The 18,733-nt window shown below is 30.0% G+C and overlaps 1 protein-coding gene across 2 annotated transcripts; it reads right to left on the bottom strand.

Moving 5' to 3' along the window:
• Window positions 1-1,068: 1,068 nt before the first annotated feature.
• Window positions 1,069-9,545, bottom strand: LOC123913997 (protein indeterminate-domain 5, chloroplastic-like). Of its 2 annotated transcripts, XM_045964963.1 has the most exons (5): window positions 9,313-9,545; window positions 8,240-8,401; window positions 7,370-7,766; window positions 3,368-4,526; window positions 1,069-1,333 (listed from the first exon to the last, which is right to left on the bottom strand). In XM_045964963.1, the coding sequence occupies exons 2-4, from the start codon at window positions 8,397-8,399 to the stop codon at window positions 3,389-3,391; spliced, it is 1,695 nt and encodes a 564-aa protein (XP_045820919.1). In that variant the 5' UTR covers window positions 8,400-8,401; window positions 9,313-9,545; the 3' UTR covers window positions 1,069-1,333; window positions 3,368-3,388. The 2 variants fall into 2 exon arrangements, with proteins under 2 accessions (XP_045820919.1, XP_045820910.1); XM_045964954.1 differs by having other exon boundaries at window positions 8,240-9,521.
• Window positions 9,546-18,733: the final 9,188 nt, after the last annotated feature.

The following is an 18,733-nucleotide window of genomic DNA, read 5'->3' as shown; positions in this document are numbered from 1 at the left end:
CTCAACGACTACCGTCTTTACATAGAAAATAAATTAACTACATGACTTTCAAATAGACCACACAATTGAACATCAGACCATAATCAAACCAGTCTAACCCTAATCTCTTCTGAAAAATTACATACATAGAAAATAAATCAACTACGTGACTTTCAAATAGACCACACAACTGAACATGAGACCCATAGTCAAACTAGTATAACCCTAATCTCTTCCTAAAAATTACAAACCTACATAACAAATTTTGGAAATAAAAAGAGTATAAGAGTATTCAAGATAAAACTTCATAACAAAAAAGGGGAAAGTGAAAGATAGCAAGCAATAAACATCGAAAACAAAACCACAAGTAGGGAAACTGCCTACCAAACAAACCCTCAAACCAACTTAGGCACTCATTGTGAATAGCAACATAAATCGAGCTACCAACAAAACAAGCACAGACCGATCCGGCCCAATCAACCCCACAAACCACTATCGGCTCAAACACAAAACATGCTCCATGATACTCACTTATAATAAGTACATGAATACACAAATGTCTTACTATGCAATCACTCTCACGAGAATTTTTTTATCTTGTCTATCACTTGCTCAACAATCACTGTCTTTACATAGAAAATAAATTAATTACCGGACTTCTAAATGAGCCACACAACTGAACATTAAACCATAGTCAAACCTAGCCTAACTCTAACCTCTTTCCAAAAATTACATGTAGACATAACAATTTTAAAGTCATCACTACCTCACATCCTAATCACCTAAAAATACTACACACCTTAAGAAAAAATCCACATACGACAAACAAAATGAAGAGAGCTAATTCCACCAAAAAGGCACAAAATTATCAATAACAAAATCTCATCCAAAACTTCTAATTAGCTAATATGATACTCATTTCACTCCTAAGTACAACTAAATCAACAATAACAAAATCTCACTCAAGACTTCTAATTATCTAATATGATACTCATCTCACTCCAAACCCATACATACATACATACATACATTTAAACCAAAATAATATAAAAAAATCATATAAAAACCAAGAAGATATGAACAAAGTTATAGGTTCATAACCGGTATATAGTCGATATATATGATAAATATCAATTATCCAATATCAAAATCTATAAAATTAAACCATAAAAAAATAAACCATGAAAATCTTGAAGTTAATATGTATCAGAATTATTTTAAAATTTTTTGGGGGGAAGGGGGGTTTGAAGGAGTTTGAAGAAGCTTCAATAAAATTCAGGAATTCCCACATATGCTTCAATGTGCTCTCCAAATCATTAATCAGATCATGTTTGAATGCAGCATGTTGAAATCCCTGCAAAAAGCCAAGCCATAATGTGATTATTAATTACTTTATTTAAGCAAACATCACATATATAATTCGAAAATCATGTGTCTGTATATAAAGAAAAGAGACTAATTAGTCATGGAATAATTTTTTCATATAAGAACAAACATAATATTAATATGCAGTTAAAAACGTGTATGATATCAATCTAAATAATACGGAAATGGATTCCCTGCAGTCACTATTTGACTGCAGGTGAATCTTAACTATCCATCTTTAAATCTGAATCCATCAAAACTTAATCTAAAGGTGTGCAAAACATGACTGCATGACTGCATGGATATTTTGACTGCACTGAACACTGGTCCAAATAATACACCTAAGTTGTGGAGAAAGAAACAACAATGCACATGACCAGCAGCCACTTCAGTTAGTACTTCTAAATCGTCCGATCAAGATCAGACATTTTTATCTTAATACTTATTTTGATTTTATGATTAACATAAAATTTTGAGCTTAAAGTCTGAATGGTATAATCTTGATCAGACAAACTCAAAAAGACTGACCGTATAATTGCATTAATATTTGACTAAACTCAATTCCTAGATTTTCACAACAATATCTTGTAACATAAAAAATAAAATTAAATGACAAATAAAATATATAGAAAAGTCAAAAGACCATTGTATACTTTATTATTCAAGTTTGATATCACTATAATTTTGTCATAATCAAGTTGAATCATACACATAAAGAAAAAAACATTGTAAGAACATATATTTGAAGGCAAAAATATATAGATGTAGGGTCTATCTGACGTGGCAAGAAAAAAACATGTTGATAAGAGGAGGAAAGATATTATTTGTTCATAGAGACACAAAATTGGCACTTGACTCGTGACTCACACTGTCCATGACAGCCAACCAAAAAAAGAAAGTAAAAAAATGAAAAGGAGAAGACAATATAAGAAACAAATAAGTTCTGCAAAACATCGCTGTCTGCACCATGCAAGACAACTTGTCAGACCACACACCCCCCCTCTCACTTTTTTTAACACTAAAAACAAATTAATACTACATCATATAGCATCTTTTCTTTTATATCCTGTATCTCTAAATAGGTCTCATTTTAAATCACTAAATAAAAATATTTAATATTATTCTAATATATCTTTTATTAATTTTTTTTAATGAAAAATATATCACTATATATTTGTAGTCAAAAAAATCAAAATTCAGAATACAAATAAGTATATCAGAAGTGCATATAGCATTTCTTATTAGTAATATTAATTTGTTCATGAAAACTTATATATTCTAACTTCAATGTTTCAAAAAAAAAAAGTCTAACTTCAAGAGATATGAAGTTCAAATTATCACCTAAAAACAGTTGAAAAATCATTAATATTACTTCAACCAATAATAATTTTTACCTCTTGGCAAAAAATAATAATTTATAGTCCCCTACTTAATTTTCAAAATACTAGTAAGTACTAATTTATTTGGGGCATTGAAAAATCAAAGTGGATGAATCTACTCATAAAAGTATTTTAAAAATATTAAATGTATGTTTAAAATTAGTAAAATTATGATGTCAATGTCATCGTAATTTTATCAAAATTTTGAAATGTAATATCACGGTGGTCCAATATAATTTCACCAAATTAACCATCAATCCAAACTAATACACTAAATATTTTAAAAATAAAACTAATAAAAATGCTTATTAAAGGATCCAACAAAACACAAATCTAAGAGAATTATACTGTAGTAATTTTTAACAAAATTTTCATACAATTTTAAATTTTGACCGTTGATTATAAATTAAACGGTTCAAATTAATGTAATTATAAAAATGATTTAAAATATCATCAACCATATATTTTAGATCAGACGATTGTGATGTAAAACTGTGTAAAAAAAACTGTCTGAAAATATACGGCAGCAAATTTGTTTCGCAATATTGATCATCATATCATACTAGTTACTATAGACTAAGATAACATATCTAGGTTACTATAGCTAATTGAATTTTGAGTATAGACTAAGATAAGATACATACCTTTTTGTAGAACGATGATGGTCACTGAAAATTTCCTCCAGCTCCTCCACCACCACCACCACCTCCTCCTCTTCCAAATGCTGCTGCAGCATTAATGTTTCTTTGATCTCCTTCCAAAGAACCTGGCAAGTTAAAAGCAGCTGCATGTTCTCTTTGTCCTCCAACAGCACCACTCATGCTTCTCACAATCTGACCAACACCTAAAAAGTCACGAGTCATCTGCCTGCTATCTCCACCTCCACTTCCAAGCCCTACACCCCCTCCTCCAGTTTCAAATATTGAACTATTCCCAGTAGCAGCAAAAGAATTCATCAAATCATGCAAATTACTCTGTTCATTCCCACCACCAAAACCATAGTTCCCACTACCACCTCCACCGCTCATTAGTTGTCTGTTATGTTCAGCACCACCACCAGAAGAAGCTGAATTGCTACCGGTATTGTTTCCGAAGCTTTTCAGAAGCGAAGTTGCGGTAGTTCCATTTCCATTGCTTGAAGTTGCACCCATTTGAGCAGCTTTTTGAAGAAGTGCAGTTGCTGACATTGAAGCTATAGAAGTAGCAGCAGCAGCAGCATTAATGTTACTATTTGCACCTCCTTGAGGGAAATTGCTAAAGAGTGATGATGGAGCACTGGTTGTTCCACCTGAACCAGTGAAGAAATTTGTTCCTTCATTGTTGTTCACATTCAAGTGTTCAGAGAATGAGTTGTTGCCACTGTTAGTGTTTGTAGTAGCACTGTTGTTATTACTCGAAAGGAAATTCGGTATGTTGAAGAGATTGTTATTGTTGCTGTTATTATTCTGCTGCATCATTAAACCTTGGTCAGGAACATAGTTTTGGTTTGGATCATGAATGTTGTTGTTGCTGAAGAAAGAATTATTAGGTCTGAAAGTTGGTTGGAGAATGTTGTGGTGGTCGAATTGTCCCGTTCGATTAGCAGAGGCGCCCAGGCGCAGGATATCGGTAGCTGAGTTACTGTGGTGGTCTTGTTGGTGGTGCATTTGTGGGGAAACATGTGATAAGTTAAGAGCCATGGTGTTGCTTGTGGTTCCATAGAGGTGAGAGCCAATGGCACCAGGTAGGGTAATTGGTGGCTGTCTAGGACCCTCTTGAGCCAATGCATCACAGAAAGCTCTATGAGTGATGAAACTGTCCCTCCTGCAATAAAAAGTTTCTAATTAATTACATGATTTTTCTCATCATGAATATATAGTATATAGATAGATAATTTTCATTCATGTGTAAGTGTAATAGTATTATGAATCAAAGTAATTTTTTGTGATAAAAAAAATTAGATTAAGAGAAAGTATAGATTTTAAATCAAATACTAGCAGACAATATGACATTTTCTAACCCTACACAAGTGATGATTTGACAATGGATGGTGACATCGAATGAATTAGTCAAAATAAAAATAGAACTATAATAAGAAAAAATTGGTGAAATGCAAATTATCTATTATTTAGATATAATAATATATCCTCCTAATTCTTTTGGTACATAGACAAAAAATGTCAAAGTCTTTGTAAAATTACGCACACAGGTGAGAGTCTGGATCAAATTTCATTCATAACGTCTGACCTAATAATTTTGGCATTATTTTGTCAGGTTAGCTAAGACTTGTGGACCAACCCTCTTAATTTTATTTGAGGATTATTCGACCTTACATTTGGGTATTTCTCAACCAAGATGCAAATATTGATTTGTCACGTTGTAAAAGTAACTAGACTGAATTCTCGCCAGTAGAATAATGACTTTAAATGTGTCAATTTTATTTTATTTTTTAGGATAAAATTGACCAGACATACATGCACATGTCTTCATTTTAAAGGAATGGGGGCTGGAAAATTTTCTGCAACTTGACAGTTCCCGCATCAACTTTCAAACAATAAAATACAAAAATATATAATAATAATAATAATAATAATAATAATATAATTACGTTAAAAAAATATAAAAATAATAATAAGAAAAAAAATCACATTGTCTTAGCTGAATTTCCCAACTAGAAATCTAAAAAAAATTATGAATTAGATCGATAATTTATTTTACAGTTGAGTTAGATTAACAATTGCTGTTAAAAAAAATAGATCAATAATATTACACGGTTAATCATTAAAATTTCAGAGTTTAATTACCAAAAAGAGCACATAAAATATACTAGAGCTTTTATTAAAAATATAATATACTATGAGCTAATATTTCTATTTATATGAAGAAGGAGAGGATGTTAAAGATGGAGTTTTTTTCTAAGAAGATTTTTTAAAATTTAAAAATAGTAATATAAATTAATTGAAAAGCTTGATTGTAGACACTGTAACTATGATAGTAGTATCTCTAAAAGCTGTCACATACATATCCAGAAGTATACATAGATTACTAGAAGTGGGACTTGGCCTTTTCTAAGTAAAAGACAATAAAACTCTAATTCACATTTAAATGAAAGAATGTGATACTTAATTAATTAACCCGAGGACAAAAATTTGCGTGTATTTATGAAACGAGTATAGTTACATAAAATGATAATGTGACTATGTGGCATATCTCTATAAATGTTTAAGAAGGTATAACTAAAAACTTCCTAAAATCCACAACTAAGTGGAATGATATTAATTTCACACCAAAGTTTGATTATAAGATTAATGAAAATATCATCCATTAAGAAGTGCAATATCAAGAAGTACCAATGAGTGTTCAATAAATGAAGCATAAGAATAAAAATATTTCAAAGTTAAAGGACTATATTAACGAAGAACTGGTTTAAGCTAATAGTCGAAGAAATTGAGGATCAGGGCTTAAATATCGGTGAAAGAGAATAAAAAAATATTAACTAAATCATTTGTCAACAAAAAAAAAAATTAATTTTGTGTCACTTAATATCTTAGTGATTCTTTGGAATCACGAAAAAATTTAACAAAAATCAAGGTACAATACAATAAATTTGTCGAAACAACAAATTGTACTGCTATGTGAAATGATCAAAATATCGCATCATAATTCTGTCAGATTTACCGCAAATCCAAACATGTGACATGTTTGACTCCAATCATTAAAATTCATCATGACTCCAAATTAAACTTAAAAAATCATGTGAAAGGAAGAAGAAAAAAAAAGTACAGAAACAATATAGAAAGAGGGTTGAATAGTTTTGATTAGGTCGTAACGTTATCATGAAAAGGAGAACCTGCAAGAACACAGTGTACTGAACACAACTAGCCAACAAAGAAGAAAACAAAGACACCACAAAACTTCATTACATAGCAACACGTGAATATGAAGAAAAAGAAATGGGCTAACAATAAAAGCGCAGTTTCCGAAGTAAAATCATAAAAAAGTTGAAGTGTTTTTTTCCATAATAATATCCTATTATGCTTTTTGACAAAGAGAGAGAAACAAAGATAGAATTGTTTGGTGTTTCCTTCGTGTGTGTGTGTGTTTTTTTGTTTCTTAAGAAAATTTTCAGAGATTATTCACGTGGGTGGATGTTTCCATCCATTTCATTTGCCCACAACGTACACAAATTACTACTATTGATATATACATGACAAACCAAACCATACCAAAATCAGAATCTTAATCAATCAATTACTATTGTTGTGAAATAAATAAATAAATAATACCAAACAAAAGCATCTAAGTCTTTTTCCTCTCTTTAGTCATTTGAAGAATCTAACTTAATGTTAGTACTATTTACTATGCCCTAAACCAAACCATATTTGCATAATGTCATAAAAAATAACTGTTTGAAAGAAGGAAAAAAAAAAGGGTAACATGACATCTATATACTATATGTCATGTATGTAGTTTTTACGAACAAAATTAACAGATAGAATGACCTCATTAAGATTCAGCCTTTATCGTTTCGATTCAAAATTTTAGTTTTGAATTAAGAGTCTACTGATAAAACTCACACACAGACAGACACACCAAGTAGAGAGAAGTGAGAAAATTGCGGATTTGACATTAATGAATGTAAAATGAATTGAATTGGTATATGTTACCTGGAGAAGAGAGTGCCACAATCACATCTGTATTCCCTAGTACCACAAGTTTTGGAATGAGCTTTCCAGTCAGATTGAACAGCATATTTCTTGGAGCACTTATCACACTTCCATTTCTTCTCACCATGTTTGCGAGAGAAATGTTTCTTAATGCCAGTGAGGTCACCAAGTGCTCTTGAAGGGTCATGATGAACACATGTGGGCTCAGGACAGAGATAAACCTTTCTCTTAGGCTCTTTTGTAGTCTTCTGCTTAAGCTTCCAAGGCAAATTGTGTCCTCTTCTGTGTAGCTGTAGGTTTTGCTCTCTTTGGAACCCTTTGTTGCATACCTCACAAATAAACCTGTTTGTTGCCATTAGGGTCTTGGGAGATAGTGCTATCACCTCTGCATCTGGATCTGTTTCCATTGAAAATAGCCAAACAAAAAATTATTAGAAAAATTCAAAACACACACCATAATAAATATAAAAAATGAAGCTTCAAGACAAAGGCTAATTTCCATGTCAAACAAATTGACATTGAATTTCATTCCATTTTACATATATATGTTTTTAAATTAGGGTTCAACACTAGGGAATTCATATCAAATGAAAACAAAAAAAAAAAAAAAACACAAACACACACAAAAACTAGTCCCAAAAATATTTGCAGAATTAATGAAAATACTATGAAAGGAAAAATAAAGTAGTGTTATTGATGAAAAAAACAACTAGTCCAGCGTATATATGGATTGGCGGTGAGCTTGACAAAATCACTGCAGCTTTTTTGAAAAAGTCACAGTGATTTACTGTAATTTTGTCAAACTGACTACGAATTCAAACATGCAATTAGAGATTATTGCAATTGATAAAATAGTTGAGAAAAACTTACTTGGTGTTCCAGGTTGGTTTCTCTTTTTCTTCTGGGATGGTGCAGCAGCAACAGCAGGAGCAGCAGATGAAGATGGTGGCAAGGAATGTTGTTGCTTCATCGGATTTGGATCCTCGTCTCTGAATCCAAACAGTGATGCTGAGGAAGATGATGCAGCCATATCTGTTATATCAATTCAACTAGTAGAGTGAGTGTAATTCAATTCCTTCACTACTTTTTTAACCTTCTTACAACACAATCACAATTCAGAAAAATCCAACATGCAAATTGAATCCTCTTCAATTCACAATAACCTCTCAATCTCACAAAACTCAAAAGCAATAGAAAAAAACAAAAACAAAAAAACTAGATGGGGTTGATAGGGCTAGCTAACAAGCTATAGAAGAAGCTGAAAAAAGAAGAAAAAAATAAATTAAACCCTTCTTCAGTTGAGGAGTACTATTTGATATAATTTTTTTGCTTGGGATGGTTTAGATTTAAATGAGAAGAAACTTGAGCTAATATTTTCAATGATGATTTGGTGTCATGCATATACATCAACACATATACACATAACATTTTATTTTGCTTCTAACTTTATTAATATTCTCTGCCTTTTTTTTCCTCTTCAAAAAGTTTTTCCAGATTTTCCTCACTTTCTCATCTCTCTCTCTTGTCATAAATATTTTTTACAAAATGAAAAAAAAAATTAAAAATTATTTTGATAGAGAGGGTAAGTCCTACGGGTCGGTGGACCCAATCCTTAGTCACAAAACGACATACAAAGTATGAAACAGCTACTACACCACTCTCTCTCTCTCTCTCTCTTGTTAAGTATCTTCTCACTCACTTTCAGACAAAATTTCTCTCATCATGCAACCCCACAAAAAATTTCAAAAATAAAGAAAAAGGACAATGAAACTGAAATGTATAAGTTAATGCATGAATGAATAATTAGCATTGGTAAATGAAATGAAGATAATTATGAATTAATATTAATTAAACTGAAATTATTTTTTTATTGGTTTTAGTATTTTAATACTAACTTGGTTTTTTTTTTCTTTGTGAGAAAAAATGAAGGAAAAAAAAAACACCTGATGTTATGTCTGAAATTCAGTGGAGGGTGCAGAGTGAGTGTGTACTGTATATACAGTTACCATTTTAAAGGTTACTGACATGGAAAAAGCAAAAAAATGATTCTGTAACTCTCTTTGTTGTGTTTGGCTGACTTGGTTTGAAAGAGCTTATTCTGTTCTGTTATCACTTTCACTTCTTATTGCATGCAATATCTAATTGGTTTTGGGATGGCTATGGCCATGGCTTCTTTGTGTCTTTTGTTAGCTTTTTTGCTCTAAAAAGTCACAATCATAACTAGAGGGTAATTTGGTCATTTAATTTAATAGATTAAATAAAATAAATCACAATCAAAAGACCCAAGAAAAGACCTAATCCAACCACTATGGATAAACAAATGAAACAGAATTTTTTTAGAAACAGGGTGGTTTTTTATAACTTCACATGGCTGTTACTTTCTCTCAAGAGACAGTACAATTTTTATGTTATGCCTCTTGTTTTAAGAAAAATGGAGTTCCATCTCGAGATAGTAAAATTTGGTCGAAAAATTATTTTACCTAGAAATAGAATTCGGTTTTCCTGATATTCGTCTTTCAGTAAATTATATTGACCACTTGAGTTTAAAATTTTGGTTGAGACAGCTGAATTTTATAAGGTGAAGACGCACATAACTAGAGAAGACGCACACTGAAGATTCAAATGCAGTGAAACTATATGCACTTCGTGATTTAAAATCATTTAATTAAAATCAAACAATCTGAAAACCTACTAACTACATAACTGCAGTGTTTTTTGACTACATAAAATTCAAGTCCGAGTAACAATTTATGTGAAAAGAAATTTAATCACTGTCAAGATGATTTTTTGTGAGATATTACCATGAATTGGAATAAAGTGAAATTTGTGCTTTTCGGGAATTATGAGGTATTTTGATAGGGATGGTTAATAATATTATTATCGAATTTTTTTTATCATTGTTTTTAGCAACTTTGTTTTATCATTCCATTTCTTTTTTCTTCACATTGCTGTCCTTTTTCTCTCTCTAAATCTTTATTTTTATTTATAAAGCTTTTAATAAACAACCAATGGGTACAAAGGAGGGTGTCATTCTTTGATAGAATGACAGCATAACTATAAATAAGATTTTTTTTTTACTCATATTAGTATTTGATAAGAGAAAAATTAAGGACCAAGTAATTATGGAGTCATAAGTGGTTCATAGTTTAACTACTACAACTTAAGAGAGCCTATTTGAGAAAGAAGACTAATTATTTCTATGGACTATTGTTGTAAAAACAGCTTAATCCATCACACTAAGGGTAAGAAGACTCGATTCAACTTTAAAATTCGACATATCTCTGAAGTCACACATATTGAATAGATAAAAGTGTTCAATATAATGTGATATATATGAGGTTCTCCTACTTAATTTGTGGAAATAAGCCTTAATAATTGATGTTTTCGTTGAGAGTTTCCCATGAAAGACGACCTACAAGTTGGATTAAAGCTCACCACTGACTATTGATACAGGGTGAATCTGCCAAAGAAGAAATGGCTACCACTAGACCGCTAGAATGAAAGTTGTTGTGTTGACTCTTAAAAGATATGGTTATGTTAGAAGTCTCGCATATTGTAGAGTGGTATATAGACTGGAATGAGGCTCACTATATGATGTTAATAGATGAGTGGAGTCGTCTAAGAGTAAAGGGATACCACTAATCCAATAGAGTGAAAGTATGTAGTATTTAAACTATGAAGTTCTCTTACCTCGTAAACTAATCTTTTGCGTTGAACTTTCATCACAGAGCATTTTAGAGGATGGATGAGAAATCATTTACCCATTATAAACCTAAAAAATGTTACATGTGGATGCCTATGTAATTTAAGGAGTTAAACCAAAAATAAATGTATTCCTTAAATAGTCAACCTGTTACAAGCATATGAATTGGCCAATAAAATTTGAGTTTGGACACCTAATCTCTAGTCTTAATTTAACCTTACATGAAAGTTGGTAAAGTCATATAGTGTTACTGCTAGCTTTTTATCTTAAGATTATTAACATCAATCAAGGTGTGTAGTAGTTTATTTTATTTTATTTTTTATAGTTTCAATCAAGTGGATCAATATGTAATTAAAGGACCCTCAAACAATATAAAACTATAAATTTTTATAATATGATGTCCCAATCATCGTTTTCTTTGTTGGCTTCTATTCTGTTGTCATTCTTTTAGACAAAGATCCAAAGTACAAGAAACCAAATAGAAAATCATAAAGTATTATGAAATGCAATATAAAAGGATAAGAGCCTGCATCCATAACTGTACTACCTCATTTTTTTATTCTTTACATTCTTTAAATATTCCAACATATAGGTATACAAAAACAGTCAAACAATAACTAATATGCTTCTTTTCAAAACAAGAGATCCTGTCCAACCTTTTTACATATCTTTTAGTTGATTTTTTAAATATTTTTAATTTTTTAGATTCAAACACTAAACATTATTTTCAATACTTAGTGGTTAAGTATTAATTAAGCCATGAAAAGAGTATGGTGAGACTCTCTTAGACTCTAATTAGTGACTACTTTCTTCCAACAAATTATAACCTTTGTCTTGTCTATGTTTTTCCTCTGTCCTATTGGAGTGATATATTTTTCACACCCTAAACATTAGTCTAAGTTTATGTATTCAAAAAATATTATTAATTTTGTATAGTTCGAATGTGTACTTTTTTCTCTCAATAGATTGTGGATTATAAATCGAATTTGGACATCTTGGGCAAAAAAAAAAATCTCTAAAAATCACTTTGCATGTACACATTTGAAAAACTGCACCATTTTTTGTGTTGTTCAAAAGTACATTTTTGAATGAATCGTGTTATTTAAAAATACACTTATAAAATCATGTGGAATTTTTTAGAAATGTTTTACGGAAAAATTGTTCTAAAGAAAAGGAAAACATAAGCTAAGCCCAAATCCATAAACAACAAACTGTGTGGAATACATTCCAGCCCAATTCAGCAAAAATTTATGGGGATTTCTTTTTGCACCACCATCCTTCTCTCGCACACCCTGTATTTTCAGTTTTACCCCTCGCAAATTAAGTAGCTAGTGTGTAAAAACACAAAATCTAGAAAAAGAAAAAAAATACAGTTCGCATTTTAACTATGAATTGAGAGGTTTGTATAAATTGACGGTGAGCTTGACAAAATCACTGCAACCTTTCTAAAAAAGTCACACTGATTTACTAATTGACTACGAGTTGAAACATGCAATTAGAGATTATAAGATATAATTGTAATTAATAAAATAGTTGAGAAAAACTTACTTGGTTTTCTAGGTTGGTTTCTCTTTTTCTTCTGGGATGGTGCAGCAGCAGGAGTTGCAAATGAAGATGGTGGCAAGAAATGTTGTTGCTTCATCGGATTCGGATCCTCGACTCTGAATCCAAACAGTGATGTTGAGGATGATGATGCAGCCATATCTGTTATATCAATTCAACTCAAATCAAATTATATATTCTTGAACTGGTAGAGAGAATTTTTTATTTTTTTTAATGGCAGCTAGTAGAGGAGAGTGTAATTCAATTCCTTCACTACTTCTTTAACCTTACAACATAATCACAATTCTGAAAAGTCCAACATGCAAATTGAATCCTCTTCCATTCATAATAACCTCTCAATCTCACAAATCAAAGTTTTTACAACTAACTAGTGTGATTTAATTAGCGAACGTTATAAAAAAGAAAATACTGAAAAAATATAGTTTCTTGTTTAAGTTGCGAACTCAGTTTACACCTTAACTAGCAATCGTTTTGTCCCCTCACTCTTCATGAAGAGTGAAAGAGATAAAACAATCAAAATTTATAAAGTTCGTTAGTTAAAATGTGAATTGGGCTCCCAACTTAAAATAATAATCGGGATAATTTTAAAATTTCGCTGAGCACACAAGGAGATAAAAAATGTGATAAATATGTCTTGAAAGATTTTTAACATGTTTTTACATTTTTAACAAATTCTTTCCATCCATTTTTCATAAAAATATATTTATATCATAAAATATAGTATATATTTTTAAGGTATATGTATTTTTTAAATGTGCTCCGTAAACTGTAATATATGTACAAATTTTTATTTTAAAAAAGCGTAACATACACTACAGAGTATATGGTTCTCTCTTATAAATTATAAAAATAAAAATAAAAGTATATGGTGCTCATCTTTAAAAAAGAATATATATATATATATATATATATATATATATATATATATATATATATATATATGGTGCTCATTTTTTTTTTACCATGTTATTCGTACAAAATTGAAAATCAAAATTAGGATTGGCAATCCAAGCCCAACTTAAAATAAAAATCAATCTACTTCAATTTAAATGAAATTATACATAACATTTAAATGACAAAAAATAAAAATAAATCATAGAATCACCTTTCAAATCTTCTCAGTAAGTCGATTAGGATTGTACTTGCACTCACGTTACCTGCATTTGTAGTTGTTTAAATACATGTTTCTTTGCACATTGAATATCTAAATACTCCCACCAATGTTTCAACATAAAGCCTTGAAAAATGTAGTGTTTCTTGAACTAATTTTGAAATTAAAAAACAAATAATTGAAAATAAAGTGACATTTTTATAAATAAAAGTGTAAATTTGAAGAGAGAGAGAAAAAAAAAGTTATCTTAAATTATGCCTATGTTAAAAAAATTATCTAATTTTAAGATCAAATTTCGATTTAAATTATTCCTTGTTAAAAATTTATCTTAAATTGATAAAAATTAAAATCACAAACCAATTAAAAAAAAAGTGGCACAAAGTCGAATATTATTTGATGTTTTTAGATGTCCTTTTGTGAAAGCATTTGGATCAGATCGAGTTTTGGATTGACCACTTGGATCAGATCGAATTTGATCTGATCCAATCCTATGTTAAAAATTTGATCTGCTCCGTAAACAATTTGATTTGATCAATCTAAAATTTGATCTAATCCAAGTGATTTTCACAAAATGACATCTAAAAACATCAAATAATATTCAACTTTGTGCGACTTTTGATTTTTTTAAAATCGATTTGTGATTTGATTGGATCGATTTAGATTTGAACACCCATATTATTATCCAACACTAACAATTTATAACTAAATCGATGATTCAATCAGAAACAAAGAAGATCTAAAATCATTTAACCAGATCGGCTCTTGATAAGCTTTCAAACATTTTACTCTTCAAATGAGTTATTTGTTGACTATATTTATATGAAACGCGAATAAACAAGACAATAACTCGTAATTTAGCTAGCCGTCAAAAAACTCATAATTTAGCAAATTGAGTATAATATCTAAAGTAGATCGATGAAAAATCATACAACGCAAGCAATTAATGGAATAAATACGAAGTATTTGAAGATAGTGCTTATACCTGCGAGTAATCGTGCCTATAAAGGTTCCTGATTATGTCCCGTGAACCTGAACAAGAGCACTATTGCTTCAAGATAACCCAAATCAAGACTTAACCTAATTTTTTTATCGCACAGATACAAAACAGACACCCAAAATTTATAGGCTGATTATAAAAAAAATTAGTCTACGACTTTTAGAAAATACTTTATTTTTTAAAAGAAAAATAATAAAGTATATTAAATAAGACATGTTTTATATATTTTTAAGATATAAAAAAATAAAGTTGGTAGTAAAAAAAGATATATATGATATAGATAACGTGTTTTATATTAAATAAATAGTATTTTAATTAAAATTATATTATATTTTAATTCGTTATACCAATTTAGTCAAAGCTTAATAAGTATACAATTTGAAAGATCGATTAATTTGTTTTTCATAATGACAATTGTCACACCTGCGAAAATAAATAAATATTTTGAATATGTTGTGAATTTCATATTCATTTAATATTATTATTTTTGTCGTTTATTGTGAATAGCCTTGAAATGAGAAAATGTCTTGTAAAAATTATTAACTTTTTGAAATATGGTGACTAGTATTTTTAAAGAATTGGTGAAATATAATGCGGAGTATATTAAAATACTCCGCATTATTAATTAAAATATAATGCGGAGTATGTGGTATATTCACCGTGGACCATGAGATAAATAAATGAAAGGTCTAACATGCAAGTTGTTGATTGTAATATACCGGTTTAAAAAATCAAAAGACGTCCCCATGAGCTTAGCTCAATTGGTTGGGACATCAGCATTTTATATGCAGGAGCCAGGGTTCGAACCCTGGACACTCCACTTATCCATCTTTAAAGGTGGAATTTCAAGCCACTAGGCTACCTGACCAAAAAAAAAAAAAAAAAAAAAAAAAAAAAAAAAAAAATCAAAAGACTATTGTTTCCATCCCCAAACATCAATTTAAATAATGTATTCGATTGGATAAAATCAAACAACTTGTGTCGTTTGGATGCACATTTATAAAAATACAATACAATGGTTTTATTAGAACATCTTCAATTAGAGAAAAGTAAGTTCCTTTTGGTACATCATATGTTGATGTCTCGAAGTATGCATCGTGACCTTATAACCTATTGTTGGTATTTAAAATTGTACAATTATAAATCTATGAAACCATACTTAACAATGTTGCTTAGTCACTCATAGACATGGCAATAAATTTATATTATATATATATATATAAATTTAAAATGAAAATAATTTGATTTGTCAATGAGATCCATCAAAATCAACCGTTAATATTTAAAAAGTATAATTGGCAAAAATTGATTAGAAGAGTGGCTACTAACATAGCCCAGGACTCTAGTAGTCGTAGCCACTTTAGAATTTGCATATTGTTAGGAGTCTCGCATGAGTATATCAAAGTGTTTAATGTGATACTTAAATCATCATGACACTGTTTCATTTATCGGACTAGTCTTTTGGGTTGGACTCTTTTCATGTATTTAAGTCCTAACAATTTGTGCTTTATTGAGAGTCGAGTCACTGAAATGGCTTAGGCTACCTATATGCCGGATTAAGGTGTTCCCACCTAATACGGATAGGTGAGTTAAGCCGCCAAAAAGAAAATGACTATCATCGGGTCAGTGTCATAGAGTGAAAGTTGTCGTGGACGTCAACTCTTAAAGGATGTGATAATGTTAGAAGTCTCACATTGAATATATCAAAATGCTCTGTAATACTTAAGTCACGAGACACTACCACCTATCGAAATAGCCTTTTAAATTGACTCTCTTATGTCCTTAAATCCTAATACATTTTGTCATTTTGCTATGCCTATGTTGATGACTTAGGTACCAATACTCAAGTCTACTTGAATTCTTATAAAAATTTATCTGCATTTTGTCGGTAGATTAATTTATATTCCAAAAATAACGATATTTAAAGTGAAAACATTATCTAGATAATTTCTCATTTGATAATGCATTTCCATGTCATCAAATAGATATCACATAAATATATCACTTATGCACTAATATTATTAGTCAAGGAGGAGAAATTTGTGATTTTTTCCAAGCAATTGTGTGAATTATAAAAAATGGTAGATCCATAATATTATTCTTGACATCGACTCCAAAGTGGTGGTGGATGGTTGTAACAACTTGTCAAGAAGATAATTTTATTTTGTTTTTATATCTTTATTTATTTAGACTACAAACTAATGTAAGGATTCATCACTTTGATAGAGTGGCTACACAAAAATGCTAATGAGTATTTCTGTGACACTCTTTAACTATTTTGTTTAAAGAAATTATTCTTCTTTTTTTACCAAGAAATTATTCGTTTAAAAAGTTAAATATTTCAATTTTTAATGTATTCACTTGACACATTTTTATAAAAAATTTCTTAAAATTTAATATTTAAGGTGTTTAAAGAGTGTCTCGGGACACTCATTAGCAAGACGTTTTTATTTTTATTTTTTATTAAACCTCTGATTTCAAGGGGAAGAGGACTTTGAATAATCAAGAATTCAAGTGCGGCGTAAAAAAAGTCTAATCAATAATTATTTATACTAAAAATCAAATTCTTGTAAACAATTCATCTTAGGAGAAACTCATTAAGCATCTCTGCATCCGATCTTAATATCTTAAAGGGAAAATCTTTACTTTCTACACTTAGTTCATAAAAACTCACAAAAGTTCGGTAAATGTGTAGGATTGTTAGCTGCAATTCAAAATGGTTAAAAGAGGTAACCAACAAACTAAGACAAATCCTTAAGATAATTCAAGTTTAATTCTTACTAAAAATATTCTCATCGATCTTTAATGAGTTTAATTGTTGTGCACCGTCGGTGTAAAAGTTTTTTACACATACATCCAATAACGCGTTGTCACATCACTTATTGAATGTGACACTTCATGTATTTTTAATTATCATACATGATGTTCGTTATATTATTGGACGAATATGCAAAATAACTTTACACCGACGGTGCATATAAATTAAATTCATCTTTAATATTAGAGAAATTTTACGTTTAAATTCATTGAAAATCTAATCTAATATATCTAATTCATATCGACTAAGTACATTAAAATTTGTCAACAATAAAATAATTTTTAACTAAATTTTATTTATTATAGTGAAACAATATCTTGCTATTTCCCAAGAACACTAGAAAGTGTGCTCCTCATTAAAGTCTCAGGTTCGATTCTCTCTGATGCCAACTTGGGTGGGCTAATTTAGCCTCTTAAAAAAAAAAACCAGCTTAGCCAATACTCCTATAAAACTAGCCCATGGTCAACAATGAATTGGTCTGGACAATAAATGTTTTGGACGTTATAAGCAGGTGACCAAGGGTTCGATTCATAATTTGCGTGTATGGAAAAAATCATGTTTGAAAGTGAAAACATACTTTGTATGCCATATAAATTTCCCGACAGATATTAATCATTGCTAATGGTGCCGGAAACTTCGCACTTATATTATGTTAAGAAAAATAGTCTATGTACCATGTGCTACGGAGAATTTTTGCAGGCCCACTCCATTTCATACATTTGCATTGTGTAAGGCCACCACTCAATTTCATCATTAAATGGGTATTTTTCATATTTTTTATAGTTGTATTGTGAACAAAAAGTTGTCATGTGGTTTAGTGAGGGACATAAATTATTGTTTTATCCTCATATTTGGAATTAGATGATTCATAGTTGGTAATTATATATTTTCTCATCGTTTACATAAGAGGTTAATTAGAGACAATGAGTTTTTTTGTTTTTTGTTTTCAAGGACAGAAAAAAAAAAACACAGGTTCATGGAGAAGATATACCAGTTCTATGGTGGCGGTAGCCATGGCCCATGGTGAAGATGGTTCTATGTAATAACGGTTGTAATAATAATAAAGTAAAAAAAAAATTCCTGAAAATAATAATAAGTTAAATTAAAAACCATATTTAATTAATTTTTTTAAAACACTTTTTATGTGTGCCACATGGCAGTAAATTATTCAG

The sequence above is a fragment of the Trifolium pratense genome, linkage group LG1, assembly GCF_020283565.1.
Source record: "Trifolium pratense cultivar HEN17-A07 linkage group LG1, ARS_RC_1.1, whole genome shotgun sequence".
Lineage (NCBI taxonomy): Eukaryota > Viridiplantae > Streptophyta > Magnoliopsida > Fabales > Fabaceae > Trifolium > Trifolium pratense.
The sequence above is the reverse complement of the archived record's forward strand: the minus strand, read 5'-3'. Positions and strand labels throughout refer to the sequence as shown.

What these genes read in the sequence shown, in the direction of transcription:
- LOC123913997 (XM_045964963.1), bottom strand. Translation starts at nt 8,399, where the DNA reads ATGGCTGCATCATCTTCCTCAGCATCACTGTTTGGATTCAGAGACGAG. An exon ending in AAACCAACCTGGAACACCAA is followed by an intron (nt 7,767 to 8,239) that starts GTAAGTTTTTCT and finishes CAATGGAAACAG; the next exon opens with ATCCAGATGCAGAGGTGATA. An exon ending in TGTGGCACTCTCTTCTCCAG is followed by an intron (nt 4,527 to 7,369) that starts GTAACATATACC and finishes TTTTTATTGCAG; the next exon opens with GAGGGACAGTTTCATCACTC.